Source organism: Heterodontus francisci, chromosome 33 (genome assembly GCF_036365525.1).
Source record: "Heterodontus francisci isolate sHetFra1 chromosome 33, sHetFra1.hap1, whole genome shotgun sequence".
NCBI lineage: Eukaryota > Metazoa > Chordata > Chondrichthyes > Heterodontiformes > Heterodontidae > Heterodontus > Heterodontus francisci.
The window spans coordinates 59,800,813-59,818,432 of NC_090403.1; the positions used below are offsets into that span (position 1 = coordinate 59,800,813).

The 17,620-nt window shown below is 45.8% G+C and overlaps 1 protein-coding gene across 1 annotated transcript in view; it reads right to left on the minus strand.

Annotated features, from left to right (window-relative positions):
• The window catches only part of mlx (MAX dimerization protein MLX), a 134,409-nt gene that overhangs the window by 24,238 nt on the left and 92,551 nt on the right, over positions 1-17,620 (minus strand). Inside the window, 2 exon segments of the mRNA XM_068013709.1 lie at positions 14,026-14,068; positions 15,494-15,589. Coding sequence (XP_067869810.1) covers positions 14,026-14,068; positions 15,494-15,589 — 139 coding nt within the window.

Sequence of the window (17,620 nt, forward strand, 5' to 3'; positions counted from 1 at the left end):
AGTTACATAGTGCCTTTCACTATCTCAGGACGTTCCAAAGAATGTTCCAGCCAAGTTAAGTAGTTTTATTTGAAATGTAATTTTTTCTTTATTATTCGTCTGTGGGATGTGGGTAACGCTGGCTAGGCCAGCACTTGTTGTCCATCTCTAATAGCCCTTGAGTTGAGTGGCTTGCTAGATCATTTCAGAGGGCATTTTAAGAGTCAACCACATTGCTGTGGGTCTGGAGTCACGTGTAGGCCAGACCAGGTAAGGACAGCAGATTTCCTTCCCTAAAGGACATTCGTGAACTAGATGGGTTTTTACAACAATCAACAATGGTTTCATGGTTATCATTAGATTAGCTTTTTAATTCCAGATTTATTAATTGAATTCAAATTTCACCATCTGCCATGGTGGGATTCGAACCCATGTCCCCAGAGCACTAGCCTGGGCTCTAGATTACTAGTCCAGTGACATTAACACTACGCTACTGCCTCCCCTATTGTTGTAATCATTGCTATAATGCAGGAAAAACGACAGCCAGTTTGCGTACACAAATTCCCACAAACAGCAATATGATAATGACCAGATAATGTGTTTTGGTGATGTTGATTGAGGGATAAATAATGGTCAGTAAAGCCTGGCTCGGCTGTAAAATTAAAACTCGACCCAGGCCTGACCCAACAACAGCCAACCCGAGCCCTTTAATTTTTTTAAATGCCTTACCTGACCTGAAAATAACAAACATATTATTGAAAAAGAAAAACATCGTAGCTTAAAACGAAAATACTACGAAACAAAACAGTACAGTCCAGCCCAACCCAAGCCAAGTCTGGACATAGAATACAGACCTAATTCGAAGCCGACACACATAGTCAGGTTTGGTTGGGTTCGGGTCGGGTAGCCAGGCTTTAATGGCCAGGACACTGGGGAGAACTCACCTGCTCATCTTCAAAATAGTGTCATGTGGAAAATGGCACCTCTGACCAGTGCAGCACTCCCTCAGTATTGCACTGGAGTATCAGCATTGATCTTTGTGCTCAAGTGCTGGAATGGGAATTGAACCACAGTCTTCTGACTCAGAGACAAGAGTGCTACCCACTGAGCCACAGCAGCCATTCCCACACTGAAACAATCTGAATGCTTTGACAGTTGGTGGGGTGGTGGTGGGTCTAAGCAAGATATGGCAGAGAGAAGGGTGGAGGAGGCAAAGGGTGGGAAGGAGGGCAAGGGGTGGGCAGTGACTGAGTCAGAGCTGCAGACAACGGGTGGAATGATTCAATGAGGGATTTGAAGAGAATGAGCCAGAGAATTTTGAAGTCAGAAGTCAAGGATGGTGAGTGCTGGGACCATGGGGTAAAGTGGAAAACAATGGAAGGGGCCTCAAGGTGGCAAAGTGTAACTATGGATTTGCAGCAGAGGCAAGTGATGGTCTGGAGGTGGAGGTTAATGTCCTCGCCCATGGTTTGGAGGTGGAGGTTAACGGTCTCGATCATGGTCTGGAGGTGAAGAACATAAGAAATAGGAGCAGGAGTAGGCCATTCAGCCCTTTGTGCCTGCTCCGCCATTCAATGAGATCATGGTGGATCTTCTACTTCAACACCATTTTCCAGCACTATCCCCGTATCCCTTGATGTTTTTAATATGTAGAAGTCTATTGATCTCAGTCTTGAACATACTCAATGACTGAGACTCCACAGCCCTCTAGAGCAGAGAATTCCAAAGATTCACCACCCTCTGAGTGGAGAGGTTCCTCATCTCAGTCCTAAATGGCCTGCCCCTTATTCTGAGACTTGGTCCCCTGGTTCTGAACTCCCCAACCAGGGGAAAACATCCTTCCTGCATCTACCCTGTCGAACCCTTTAAGAATCTTGTAGGTTTCAATGAGATCACCTCTCATTCTTCTAAACTCCAGAGAATATAGGCTCAATTTTTTCAGCCTCTCATCACAGGTCAATCTTCTCATCCCAGGAACCAATATAGCGAATCTTCGCTGTATCACTGCCAAAGCAAGTATATTCTTCCCTAAATGTGGAGATCACAGCTGTATACTGTATTTTAGGAACTGAGGCAGACCTGCGAGGGGACAAGCACTGGTGAGTGGGAGTTCCAGCAGCTTAAAAGAGGCTGCAAGAGGCCTGGGAAAGAGCGAGACCGAGGCGGACCTGCGAGGGGACAAGCACTGGCGAATGGGAGTTTCAGCGGCTTAAAAGAGGCATACTCTCTCACACTTTCACAGGGACAGCAAAAGAGTTCCACGACTGACGTCACAGTTCAGAAAGTGACATGTTGCAAGGGAAGGCAGCTGATTGATAAGTAGGAACAGGTGGGTATTTCTACCCTTTTTACTGCTTTCAGTAGCTGAAGTAAAAGTAAAGGTAGAGATTGTAGTAGGTAGTGTTTGGAGTGGAATAAGGTCCCGAGAGTAATTTGTACTCTAAATTAAAGGGCGTACAGGTCCACAAATCACTGAAAGTGGCAACGCAGGTGGATAAGGTAGTCAAGAAAGCATACGGCATGCTAGCCTTCATCAGTAGGGGCACTGAGTATAAAAATTGGCAAGTCATACTGCAGCTGTACAGAACCTTAGTTAGGCCACACTTGGAATATTGCATACAATTCTGGTTGCCACACTACCAGAAGCATGTGGAGGCTTTGGAGAGGATACAGAAGAGATTTAAGAGGATGTTGCCTGGTCTGGAGGGCATTAGCTATGAGGAGAGGTTGGATAAACTCAGATTGTTTTCACTGGAACGATGGAGGTGGAGGGACGACCTGATAGAGGTTTACAAAGTTATGAGTGGCTTGGACAGAGTGGATAGAAGCTTTTTCCCAGGGTGGAAGAGTCAGTTACTAGGGGACATAGGTTTAAGGTGCGAGGGGCAAAGTTTAGAGGGGATGTGCGAGGCAAGTTTTTTTTACACAGAGGGCGGTGAATGCCTGGAACTTGCTGCCAGGGGAGGTGGTGGAAGCAGGTATGATAGCGACGTTTAAGAGGCATCTTGACAAATACATGAATAGGATGGGAATAGAGTGAAATGGACCCCGGAAGTGCAGAAGGTTTTAGTTTAGAATGGCATCATGATCGCCGCAGGGTTGGAGGGCCGAATGGCCTGTTCCTGTGCTGTACTGTTCTTTGTAACTAAGGAGCTTAATCTAAGGGTAAGTCATGGTAGGAGAGCTCAGCCCTGTGGCATGCTCCTCCTGCGCTATGTGGGAAATCAGGGACACTTCCATGTGTGCAGCAAGTGTGTCCAATTGCAGCTACTGGCTGACCACATTGCGTGGCTGGAGCTGCGGATGGATTCACTGTGGAGCATCTGTGATGCTGAGGATGTCATAGATAGCACGTTTAATGAGGTGGTCACACCACAAGTAATGGCTGAACAGGCAGAAAAGGGATGGGTGACCACCAGGCAGAGTCGTAAGCGCAGGTAGGTAGTGCAGGAGTTCCCTGTGGCCATCCTGCTCTCAAACAGATATATTACTTTGAATACTGTTTGGGGCGGGGGGGGGAAATGGCCTCCCAGGGGAAAGCAGCAACAGCCAAGTTCATGGCACCACGGATGGTTCTGCTGCACAGGAAGGGGGGTGGTGGGAAGACTGGCAGAGCCATAGTGATAGGAGATTCAATTGTAAGGGGAACAGGCAGGCGTTTCTGTGGCCGCAAACGATACTCCAGGATGGTATGTTACCTCCCTGCTGCTAGGGTCAAGGATGTCTCGGAATGGCTGCAGGACATTCTGAAGGGGGAGGGTGAACAGCCAGTGGTCGTGATACATGTCAGCACCAATGACATTGGTAGAAAAAGGGATGAGGTCCTGCAAGATGAATTTAAGGAGTTAGGAGCTAAATTAAAAAGCAGGACCTCAAAGGTAGTAATCTCAGGATTACTTCCTGTGCCACGTTTTAGTAAGTATAGGAACAGGAGAATAGACCAGATGAATGTGGGGCTGGAGAAATGGTGGAGGAGGGAGGGATTTAGATTCCTGGGACATTGGGACCGGTTCTGGGGAAGGTGGGACCTGCACAAGTGGGATGGGTTACACCCAGGCAGGACCAGAACCAATGTCCTCGCGGGGGCATTTGCTAGTGCTGTTGGGGAGGACTTAAATTAGAATGGCAGGGGAAATGGGAACCTGAGCGGGGAGACTGAGGAGGAGGAAACAAGGATAGAAATGAAAGATAGGAAACAAAAGGTAAAAGTGGAAGGCATTGAAATCAAGGGCAAGAAACAAATAGGGCCATAGTGCAAAATAATGCTAAGATGGCTAAGAATGTTAAAAAGAGCCTAAAAGCATTGTGTGTCAGACCCTTAGAAAATAGGCGACATGTTTAGATAGAGGATCTGGATCGGCGCAGGCTTGGAGGGCCGAAGGGCCTGTTCCTGTGCTGTAATTTTCTTTGTTCTTTGTGTCAATGCGCGGAGTATTCGCAATAAGGTATGTGAATTAACCATGCAAATAGATATAAATGGATACGAGAAAGTTGCGATTACAGAGACATGGCTGCAGGGTGACCAAGGATAGGAATTGAACATCCAGGGATATTCAATATTTAGGAAGGACAGGCAAAAAGGGAAAGGAGGTGGCGTAGTGTTGTTAGTAAAAGAGGAAATCAATACAATAGTGAGGAAGGATATTAGCTCAGAGAATCCTGATGTGGAATATTTATGGGTGGAGCTTAGAAATACCAAGGGGCAGAAAACGTTGGTGGGGGTTGCATATAGACCCCCAAACAGCAGTGGTGATGTAGAGGATGGCATTAAACAGGAAATTAGAGACGCATACAATAAGGGTGCAACTGTAATTATGGGTGATTTTAATCTACATATAGATTGGGCAAACCAAATTAGCAATAATACTGTAGAGCAGGAATTCTTGGAGTGCGTACGTGATGGTTTTTTGGACCAATACGTTGAGGAACCAACAAGAGAACAGGCCATCCTAGACTGGGTATTGTGTAACGAGAAAAGATCTTGCTATGCGGGGAATCTTGTTGTTCCCTTGGGGAAGAGCAACCATAACATGATAAAATTCTTCATTAAGGTGGAGAGTGAGAGAGTTTATTCTGAGACTAGGGTCCTGAATCTAAATAAATTATGAAGGTATGAGGCGTGAGTTGGCTATGATAGATTGGGGAACATTATTTAAAGAGTTGACAATGGATAGGCAATGGCATTTAAAGAGTGCATGGATGAATTACAATTCATCAACAATTGTTCATTCCTGTCTGGCGCAAAAATAAAACAGGAAGGGTGGCAGTGGGAGGCATTCAAAGGGGAGATTCAAGGGCTTCAGAGTAAACATGTTCCCACAAAGAAAAAGGGTGAGAGGGCCAAACCTAGAGCCCCATGGATGTCAAGGAGCTTACAGGGTAAGATAAGGCAGAAAAGGAAAGCTTATGTCCGACACCAAGAACTCAATACTACAGAAAGCCAAGAGTATAGAAAGTGGTGGGGTGAAATCAAAAAGGAAATTAGGAAAGCAAAGAAAGGGCATGAAAGAATATTGGCAAGCAAAATTAAGGTGAACCCAAAGATGTTTTATCAATACATTAAGAGTAAGAGGATAACCAAGGAGAGAGTAGGGCCCATAAAAGACGAAAAAGTTAACCTATATGTTGGGGCGGAAGATGTTGGTATGGTTTTTAATGAATACTTTGCGCCTGTCTTCACAAAAAAGGGGGACGATGCAGATATTAAGAAGTATTTAGATGAACACTTGAAACGCCATAGCATACAAAGCTACGGACCAAGTGCTGGAAAATGGGATTAGAATAGATAGGTGCTTCATGGCCAGCACAGATACGATGGGCCGAAGGGCCTGTTTCTGTGCCGTATAACTCTATGTTGTAGTTAAGGAGGAGGAGTGTGAAGTATTGGATGTGATATACATAGGGAGAAAGGAAGTATTAATGGGATTAACATCCTTGAAAGTTAATAAATCACCAGGGCCAGATGAAATGTACCCTAGGCTGTTAAAAGAAGAGGAAATAGCAGAAGGTCTGACTATCATTTTCCAGTCCTCAATGGATACAGGTGTGGTGTCAGAGGAATGGAGAATTGCTAACATTGTACCTCTGTTTAAAAAGGAAGCGACTGATAGACCAAAAAATTACGGGCCAGTCAGTCTAACCTCAGTAGTGGGCAAATTATTGAAATCTATTCTGAGAGACAGGACAAACTGTCACTTAGAAAAGCACAGGTTAATCAAGGACAGTCAGCATGGATTTGTTAAGGGAAGATCTTATTTGATCAACTTGATCGAATTCTTTGAAGAGGTAACAAGGAAGATAGATGAGAGTAGTGCAGTTGATGTGGTCTACATGGATTTTAGCAAGGCTTTTGACAAGGTCCCACATGGCAGACTGGTTAAAAAAAATAAAATCCCATGGGATCCAGGGAAATGCAACAAGATGGATACAAAATTGGCTCAGTGGCAGGAAACAAAGGGTAATTGTTGATGAGTGTTTTAGCAACTGGAGGGCTGTTTCCAGTGGCGTTCCGCAGGTCTCAGTACTGGGTCCCCTGCTTTTTGTGGTATATGTTAACGATTTGGATGTAAATGTAGGGGGCATGATCAAGAAGTTTGCAGATGAAACAAAGATTTGCCATGTGGTAGATAGCGAGGAGGATAGCTGTAGGCTGCAGGAAGAAATTGACGGTCTGGTCAGTTGGGCAGAAAAGTGGCAAATGGAATTCAACCTGGAGAAGTGTGAATGATGCATTTGGGGAGGTCAAACAAGGCAAAGGAATACACAATTAATGGGAAAATACTGAGAAGTGTAGAGGAAGTCAGGAACCTTGGAGTGAATGTCCACAGATCCCTGAAGGTAGCAGGACAGGTCGATACGGTGGTTAAGAAGGCATATGGAATCCTTTCCTTTATTAGCTGAGGTATAGAATATAAGTGCAGGGAGTTAATGGTGGAACTGTATAACTCATTGGTTAGGCCACAACTTGAGTATTGTGTGCAGTTCTGGTCACCTCATTACAGAAAGGGCGTAATTGCACTCGAGAGGGTACAGAGGATGTTGCCAGGACTGGAAAAATGCAACTGTGAGGAAAGATTGGATAGGCTGGGGTTGTTCTCCTTGGAACAGAGAAGGCTGAGGGGAGATCTGATTGAAATGTACAAAATTTTGAGAGGTCTGGATAGAGTGGAGGTGAAGGGTCTATTCACCTTAGCAGAGAGATCAGTGACTTGGGGGCATAGATTTAAAGTGATTGGTAGAAAAATTAGAGGGGGGAATGAGGAAAAACCTTTTAACCCAGAGGGTGGTGGGGGTCTGGAACTCACTGCCTGAAAGGGTAGTTGAGGCAGAAACCCTCAACTCATTCAAAAGGAGTCTGGATATGCATCACAAGTGCCGTAACCTGCAGGGCTACCGACCAAATGCTGGAAGGTGGGATTAGAACAGGTGAATTGTTTTTCGACCGGCACAGACACGATGGGCCAACTGGCCTCTTTCTGTGCCTTAAACTTTCTATGATTCTACAATTATGATTAGGGGGGTGGGGGGGGAAGGTCATTAATGAAGCAGCTGAAGATGGTTGGGCCTAGGACACTACCCTGAGGAACTCCTGCAGTGATGTCCTGGAGCTCAGATGATTGCCCTCCAACAACCACAACCATCTTCCTTTGTGCTAGGTATGACTCCAACCAGCAGAGAGTTTTCCCCAATTCCCAATGATTTCAGTTTTGCTAGGACTCCTTAATGCCATACTCGGTCAAATGCTGCGTCGATGTCAAAGGCAGTCACTCTCACCTCACCTCTTGAGTTCAGCTCTTTTGTCCATGTTTGAACCAATGAGTGGCCCTGGCAGAACCAAAACTGAGCATCACCGAGCAGTTTATTGCTAAGCAAGTGCCGCTTGATAGCACCGTCAACGACATCTTCCATCACTTTACTGATGATCGAGAGTAGACTGATGGGGTGGCAACTGGCCGGGTTGGATTTGTCCTGTTTTTTGTGTACAGGACATACCTGGGCAATTTTCCACATTGCAGGGTAGATGCCAGTGTTGTAGCTGTACTGGAACAGCTTGGCTAGGGGCACAGCAAGTTTTGGAGCACAGGTCTTCAGTACTATTGCCAGAATGTTGTCAGGGCTCATAGCCTTTGCAGTATCCAGTGCCTTCAGTTGTTTCTTGATATCACGTGGAGTGAATTGAACTGGCTGAAAATTGGCATCTGTGATGCTGGGGACTTCAGGAGGAGACCGAGATGGATCATCTACTCGGCACTTCTGGCTAAAGATTGTTGCAAATGCTTCAGCCTTATCTTTTGCACTGATGTGCTGGGCTCCCCATTATTGAGGATGGGGATATTTGTGGAGCCACCTCCTCCAGTTAGTTGTTTAATTGTCCACTATCATTCACGACTGCATGTGGCAACACTGCAGAGCTTAGATCTGATCCATTGGTTGTGGGATTGCTTAGATCTGATCCATTGGTTGTGGGATCACTTAGCTCTGTCTATTGCATGCTGCTTACGCTGTTTGACACGCAAGTCGTCCTGGATCGTTGCTTCATCAGATTGACACCTCAGTTTGAGGTACGCCTGGTGCTGCTCCTGGCATGCCCTCCTGCACTCTTCACTGAACCAGGGTTGATCCCCTGGCTTGATGATAATGGTAGTGTGGGGGATATGCTGGGCCATGAGGTTACAGATGGTGGTTGAGTAAAGTTCTGCTGCTGCTGATGGCCCACAGCGCCTCATGGATGCCCAGTTTTGCATTGCTAGATCTGTTCGAAATCTATCCCATTTAGCACGGTAGTAGTGCCACACAACACAATGGAGGGTATCCTCAATGTGAAGGCGGGACTTTGTCTCCACAAGGACTGTGCGGTGGTCACTCCTACCAATACTGTCATGGACAGATGCATCTGCAACCTGCAAAGGGTGGTAAAAGTTTGGAACTCTCTTCCACAAACACTGATGATGCAGGTTTCATTGTTAATTTTAAAGCTGAGATTATTAGATTTTTGCTAAAGTTATTAACGCATATGGAACAAAGGCAGATATCTGGAGTTAGGTCTCAGATCAGCCATGATCTCACTGAATGACGGAACAGACTCGAGGGGCAAAATGGCCGACTCCTGTACCTAGTTCGTATGAGAGGGGCAGAAAGATGGAGAGGTTTAGGGAGGGAATTCTAGGCTAATTTAATTTTAATTTTCCAAAATTCTCTAGATTCAGGGAAGGTTCCATTAGATTGGAAAATTGTGAATGTAACTCCTTTATTCAAAAGGGGAGGGAGACAGAAAGCAAGAAACTACAAGCCAGTTATCTTTACATCTTTCTTAGGGAAAATGTTAGAAGCTATTATTAAAGACGTTTTCACAGGCCATTTAGAAAAATTCAAGGTAATCAGGCAGGGTCAACATGGATTTGTGAAAGGGAAATCATGTTTAACCAATTTATTGGAGTTCTTTGAGGGAGTTACATGTGCTGTGGATAAAGCAGAACCGGTGGAAGTATTGTACTTAAGAACAAAGAACAGTACAGCACAGGAACAGGCCATTCGGCCCTCCAACCCTGCGCCGATCTTGATGCCTGCCGAAACTAACACCTTCTGCACTTCCGGGGCCCGTTTCCCTCTATTCCCTTCCTATTCATATATTTGTCAAGATGTCTCTTAAACGTCGCTATCGTATCTGCTTCCACCACCTCCCCTGGCAGCAAGTTCCAGGCACTCACCACCCTCTGTGTAAAAAACTTGCCTCGCACATCCCCTCTAAACTTTGCCCCTTGCACCTTAAACCTATGTCCCCTAGTAACTGACTCTTCCACCCTGGGAAAAAGCTTCTGACTATCCACTCTGTCCATGCCGCTCATAACTTTGTAAACCTCTATCATGTCGCCCTTCCACCTCCGTCGTTCCAGTGAAAACAATCCGAGTTTTTCCAACCTCTCCTCATAGCTAATGCCCTCCAGACCAGGCAACATCCTGGTAAACCTCCTCTGTACCCTCTCCAAAGCCTCCACGTCCTTCTGGTAGTGTGGCGACCAGAATTGCATGCAATATTCTAAGTGTGGCCTAACTAAGGTTCTGTACAGCTGCAACATGACTTGCCAATTTTTATACTCTATGCCCCAACCGATGAAGACAAGCATGCCGTATGCCTTCTTGACTACCTTATCCACCTGCGTTGCCACTTTCAGTGACCTGTGGACCTGTACGCCCAGATCTCTCTGCCTGTCAATACTCCTAAGGGTTCTGCCATTTACTGTATACCTCCCACCTGCATTAGACCTTCCAAAATGCATTACCTCACATTTGTCCGGATTAAACTCTATCTGCCATTTCTCCGCCCAAGTCTCCAACCGATCTATATCCTGCTGTATCCTCTGACAATCCTCATCATTATCCGCAACTCCACCAACCTTTGTGTCGTCCGCAAACGTACTAATCAGACCAGCTACATTTTCCTCCAAATCATTTAGATGTCCAGAGGCATTAGATATGGTGCCACATAAAAGGTTATTGCAGAAAATAAAAGCTCATGGTGTAGGGGGCAACATATTGGCATGGATAGAAGATTGGCGAGATAACAGAAAACAACGAGTAGGCATAAAAGCATCATTTTCTGGTTGGCAAGATATAACGAGTGGTGTGCCACAAAGATCTATGCTGGGGCCTCAACTTTTTACAATTTATATAAATGACTAGATGAAGAGACCAATGGTTGCTAAATTTGCTGATGACACAAAGATAGGTAGGAAAGTAACTTGTGAAGAGGACATAAGGGGGCTACAAGGGATATAAATAGGTTAAGTGAGTGAGCAAAGACCTGGCAAATGGAGTACAATGTGGGAAAGTGTGGACTTGTCCATTTTGACAGGAAGAATAAAAAAGCATATTATCTAAATGGTGAGAGATTGCAGAGCTGAGATGCAGAGGGATCTGGGTGTCATAGTGCATGAATTGCAAAAGGTTAGTATGCAGGTACAGCACGTAATTAGGAAAGCTAATAGAATGTTATCGTTTATCGCGAGGGGAATTCGGGCGGCACAGTGGTGCAGTGGTTAGCACCGCAGCCTCACAGCTCCAGCGACCTGGGTTCGATTCTGGGTACTGCCTATGCGGAGTTTTCAAGTTCTCCCTGCGACTGCTGGGTTTTCGCTGGGTGCTCTGGTTTCCTCCCACAGCCAAAGACTTGCAGGTTGATAGGTAAATTGCCCCTCGTGTAGGTAGGAGAATGGTAGGGAATATGGGATTACTGTAGGGTTAGTATAAATGGATGGTTGTTGGTTGGCACAGACTTAGTGGGCTGAAGGACCTGTTTCAGTGCTGTATCTCTATGACTATGACAAAAGTAGGGAGGTTATTCTTCAGCTATACAGGGCATTGGTAAGGCCACATCTGGAGTACTGTGTACAGTACTGGTCTCCTTATTTAAGGAAGGATATAAATGCATTGGAGGCAGTACAGAGAAGGTTTACTAAACTAATAGCTGGAATGGGCAGGCTGTCTTATGAGGAAAGATTGGACAGGGTAGGCTAGGCTTGTATCCGCTGGAATTTAGAAGAAGAGAATCTCGAACTAGGGGTCGCCCATTTAAGATAAAGATGAGGAGAAATTTTTTCTCGCAGGGGGTCGTGAATCTTTGGAATTCTCTTCCTCAATAGGCAGTGGAAGCAGAGTCTTTGAATATCTTTAAGGCAGAGGTAGATAGATTCTTGATAAGCAAGGGGGTGGAAGGTTATTGGGGGAGGTGGAAATGTGGAACAGTCAGTTCAGCCATGATCTTATTGAATGGCGGTGCAGGCTCGAAGGGCCAAGTGGCCTGCTCTTGCTCCTAATTCGTATGTTCATATGAGAGAGGGACAAAAAGATGGAGGTTTAGGGAGGGAATTCCAGAGCTTAGAGCACAAGCAGCTGAAGGTATAGCCGCCAATGGTGGAGCAATGGAAATCAGGGAGCACAAGAGACTAGAATTGGAGGAGCACAGAGATCACAGAGGGTTGTCATGCTGGAGGATGTTACAGAGATAGGGAAGGGGAAGCCCATAAACAATTTTAAAACCAAGGTATTGCTGGACCGGCCACCACTGGTAGAGGAATTAAAATCAGGATACTCAAAAGGCCTGAATTAGAGGAGCACAGAGATCTCAGAGGGTTGTGGGGCTGGAGGAGATGACAGAGATCGGGAGGGGCCAGGCCATGGACAAATTTAAAAATAAGGATGAGAATTTTAAAATTGAGGCTTTGCTGGACTGGAAGCCAATGTAGGTCATCCAGCAGAAGAGTGACCTGTAAGTTGGACTTGTTTCAGGTAAGGACACAGGCAGCAGAGTTTTGGATGACTTCAAGTTTATGGAAAGTAGAGTGAGGGAGCCCGATCAGGACTGCGTTGGAATAGTCAAGTCGAGAGGTAACAAAAGCATAGATGAGGGTTTCAGCAGCAGATGAGCTGAGGCAGGGGTGGAGTTGGCGATGTTACAGGAACTAGCAGAATATATAAGGGGAATACCAGTGGAAGTGGTGTATTTGGATTTTCAGAAGGCTTTCAATAAGGCCCCACACAGGTTAGTAAGCAAAATTAGAGCACACATGGGAATGGGGGTAATATTCTGCTATGGATTGAGAACTGGTTAACAGACAGAAAACAGAGAGTAGGAAGAAATGGGTCATTCTCAGGTTGGTAGTCTATGACTAGTGGGTACCGCAAGGATCAGTGCTTGGGCCCAGCTATTCACAATCTATATCAATGATTTGTATGTGGGGACCAAATGTAATATTTCCAAGTTTGATGATGACAAAACTAGGTGGGGATGAGAGTTGTGAGGATGATTCAAAGAGGTTTCAAGAGGATTTAGGTGAGTGGGCAAGAACATGACAAATGGAATATAATGTGGAAAAAGTTATCTTTGGTAGGAAAAAAAAACTAAAACCGAAAATGCAGAGTACTTCTTAAATGGTGAGATTGGGAAGTGTTGATGTCCAAAGGTACCTGGGTGTCCTTGTTCATAAGTCACTGAAAGCTAATATGCAGGTACAGCAAGCAATTAGGAAGACAAATGCTATGTTGGTCTTTGTTGCTAGAGAATGAGTACAGGACTAAAGTCTTGCTGCAATCGGCAAGTATATCTAAAACTGTACGCAATATTTCAGGTGCGGTCTCACCAAGGCTCTATATAATTTTTTTAAAATGCGTTCATGGGATGTGGGCATGGCTGGTTAGGACAGCATTTATTGCACATCTCTTCTCAAGGACAACTGCTGTTCCTATGTTTCCTATGGTGGAAACAGGCAGTCTTAGTGATGATGCAGATATGTGGTTGGAAGCTTATCTTGGGGTGAAGCATGACATCAAGGTTCCGAACAGTTCAGCATCAGACATGTGCCAGAGAGGGGAATGGAGTCGGTGGTTAGGGAACAGGCTTTGTAGCAGGGACTAAAGAAAATGGCTTTTGTCTGCCCAATACTTAATTGGAGGAAATTTCTGCTCATCCAGTATTGGATGTCAGAGAAACAGTCTGATAATTTAGAGACAGTGGAGACATCAGCAGAGGTGGTGATGAGGTAAAGCTCAGTTTCATCAGCAGACATGTGAAAATTGACACTATTATTTTCAATGCTGTCATTGAGGGGCAGCATATAGATGAGAAATAGGAGGGGGGCAAGGATAGATTCTTGGGGGACACCAGAGGTAATGGTGCGTGAGTAGGAAGAGAAGCCATTGTAAGTGATTCTCTGGTTACGATTTAATTGAGAAGAATGGAACCAGCAAGAGCAGTCCCACCCAGCTGGACGACAGTGGAGAAGCATTGCAGGAGGACAACGTGTTCAACTGTGTCAAAGGTCGGGAATGACGAAGAGAGTTAGTTTATCTTGGTCTCAGTCACATAGGATATAATTTGTGATTTTGATGAGAGTTGTTTTGGTACTGTGACAGGTGTAGAAATCTGATTGGAGCGATAAAGAATAGGGAGGAGACAAAAGATGGAGCTCTGCAATGTAACAATGACTATGCAGCAATAAATGAACCCTCTCGCTCGGCGACATGTTGTGGGGTTTTGGTTGCTGCACTCACCGGGATCAAAGCCATTGTCGCTGAACGAGGAGTCGGTCTGCGGCTGAGCGAGTATTTCAGAGCAAGGAGGAAAAAAACATATTTTGATATAGACACTTTCAGAATAAACATGTCAAACCCTCACCCACCCCCAACCAGGGAATGGTCTCTCCTGCCACTGCCCCCACCCCACAGGAAATGCTTTCAACCCCCACCCCCACCCAGAATGATCTCTCTCCCCCATTTCCATCCCAGGATCTGGTCACTCCCCCGACCCGAATGGTTTTTGCCATTTCTCCCTCCCTGCCAGAAGGAAATGGCTTCTCCCACATTTCCCCCTCCCCAATGGTTTAACTTGGTTTTTACCTTTGCGCTTTTAGACAGAGTTCTTCATTATTCTGCCATTAATACCCTCTCTGGATTAAGGGCATATCTTTCACCACAAACATTAACACTCCCTTTGTGTTTGTCCCATGACATCTTTTTAATTTAATCTCACCTGCCCTTTACCCTATCACACACCTTCCTTTTGTTCTCTTCCCCACCGACCCTTCCCCCCATCACTTGCTTAAGATCTAATTCTTTTCTAAACTTTGCCAGTTTTCATAAAAATTCACTGACCTGAAACGTTAACTCTGTTTCTCTCTCCAGAGATGCTGCCAGACAGCTGAGGATTTCTAGCACTTTGTTTTTATTCACCCTCCCAGAAAATAGTTTTTGTCCCCTTTCCCTCCCTGCCCACAGGGAATGGTCTCCCCGCAACCCCAGAATAATCTTACAATAAAAGCAAAATACTACAGATGATGGAAAATTGAAATAAAAACAGTGTTGGAAATACTCAGCAGGTCTGGCAGCATCTGTGGAAAGAAAAGCAGAGTTAACGTTTCGGGTCTCTGCTTCTCTTTCCACAGATGCTGCCAGACCTGCTGAGTGATTCCAGCATTTCTTGTTTTTATTTCAGATTTCCAGCATCCGCAGTATTTTGCTTTTATTAAAATTCTGTGTTTTCTCAGTTTTTGTTCCGGAATAGTTTTTGCCACCTCTCCCTCCCTGCAAGAAATAGTCTCTCCCGCTAACCCCTCCCAGGGAATGGTCTCGACTCATCTGCCCCCCCCCCCCCCCCAGGGAATGGTTTCCCCCGCGCTCTCCTTCCCGCTCCCTCCCCCCAGGGAATGGTTTCCCCCGCGCTCTCCTTCCCGCTCCCTCCCCCCAGGGAATGGTTTCCCCCGCGCTCTCCTTCCCGCTCCCTCCCCCCAGGGAATGGTCTCCCTTTCCACTCCCCGGACGAGACCTCTTTTCTTGCCCAATGCGGTCGCGCTGTTGCAGGTAGCTTTTCCACCCGATGTCCCGGCTCCATTTTAGTTCTAAGCCCCATCGGGTAAGGAGCAGTGGAAGAGTAGGCCTCTCGCGGGAGTAGCCGACCCTGATGCCTCGGGTGCCAGGCTCCCCGCTGACAGGAGGGGAGGCCACGGTCCCTGCGGCCGCTTACCTTTCCCCGCGGATCGTCCGCCGCGCCGCCCGGCTCCGTCATGGCGCCTCTCTGACCCCGCGCACGGCGCCACCAGCCGGCCACAGGGGGAAGCGACTGGAAAACAGGAACTCATTTGAGAAATTGAAAAGAGAAAGTGGTGGAAAAGCTCAGCAGGAGAGAGAATTAACATTTCAGGTCAGTGACCCTTCATCAGAAGGAAGTCCAGAGTCTTTCAGCCAATTCCATCTCCATTAATACTAACTCAGTATCTTGAAGTTGTTTGGATTTTATTTGTGTCTCGCTGACAGCCAAACAGACAAAGCTGGAAATACCCAAGTTTGGAAGAGTCAGGATTCAGGTGTGTGGCCTTTCATCAGAATCCTCAACAGGAGTTAACTCTGTTACTCTTTCCACAGAGGCTGCTAGACATGCTGAGTATTTCCAGCACTTTGTTTCAATTTCAGATTTCCAGTACCTGCAGTATTTTACTTTTATAGAATCCAAATGGATAGAAACAGAAGATAATAAAGGATCAATCACATTAATAAGGGCAGTCTACAGCTTTTTTTTTATTCATGGGATGTGGGCGTCGCTGGCTAGGCCAGCATTTATTGCCCATCCCTGATTGCCCTTGAACTGAGTGGCTTGTTAGGCCATTTCAGAGGGCAATTAGGAGTCAACCACATTGCTGTGGGTTTGGAGTCACATGTAGGCCAGACCAGGTAAAGATGGCAGATTTCCTTCCCTAAAGGGAACCAGATGGGTTTTTACGACAATGGGTTTCAAGGCAACATTACTGAGACTAGCTTTCAATTCCAGTTTTCTAATTAATGGAATTTAAATTCCACCAGCTGTATCTCAGGGCATTGGGCATGGGCCTCTGGATTACTAGTTCAGTGACAATGCCACTACGCCACCATCTTCCCCCATACCATTTACAAGATGCACTGCAGCAACTCATCAAGGCTCCTTCGACAGCACATTCCAAACCTGTGACCTCTACTGCCTATTTATGTGGCTGGTCCAGTTCAGTTTCTGGTCAATGGTAACCCCCAGTATGTTGACGGTGGTGGATTCAGTGATGGTAATGCCATTGAATGTTAAGGGGAGTTGGTTAGATTCTTTTTTGTTGGAAATGGTCATTGCCTGGCACTTGAGTGGTGCGAATGTTACTTGCCACTGTTACAGAGGGGAGATGATGTGGATGACTGCCACTTTTCACCTCTCAAGTGACGGTAGGCATTTTTGTCCAATTGTTGTAAAAAGAGTTCACTTTGAAACCGTTTTGGTTTTCTGGGAGGAATTTTTTTTAACAACGGTTCAGGCCTGGTGTTCCTTTTCTTGGTTCACTGAAGTATTACAGACTCCTCTCGCTAAGCTTTGGTAAAAGATGGTGGTGAGAATCCTGTTACAATTTCTCAGGTGGGGAGTTTTCAAGGTCATCTTGCAGTCTCTGTCTCTGGTTTAAAGATGTTAGAGGCAGTGTTGGCTTCTTGGCTGGAATGGATCTCTTCAGCTTCCTGGCTGTCTTTCAGAGCGCCCTTTTTTTAAAGAAAAAACCACATCAAGCTTGGTTTCAGTCAGATGAACACAGATGCTGTCTCCTGCTGTGTTCATACACTATCTTTGAACGAGTGAGTGGTCGTTGTTACACAATGATGTTTGAATGTGACTTATCTTGATAAAGTGTTGTTATGTCCCACCTATTATCTTGGCTTTGAATCCGGAGTCTCCCTGTCTGTGAAAGCCTTTGCCAACCCATCCAGGCAGGTGGAGGGTATTCTATCACACCCCTGACTTGTGCCTTGTAGATAGAGGACAAGCACACTGGGGAGTCAGGAGGTGAGTTACTCACCACAGAATTCCCAGCCTCAGACCTGCTCTTGTAGCCACAGCATTTATGTGGCTGCTCCAGTTCAGTTTCTGGTCAATGGTAACCCCAGAATGTTGATAGTGGCGGATTCAGTGATGGTAATGCCATTGAACATCAAGGGGAGGCGGTTAGCTTCTGTCTTGTTTGAGATAGTCATTGACTGGCACTTGTGTGGCACGAATGTTGCTTGCCAATTATCAGCCCAAGCCTGGATGTTGTCCAGGTCTTGCTGCATCTGGACACGGGCTGCTTCAGTATCTGAAGAGTCGCAA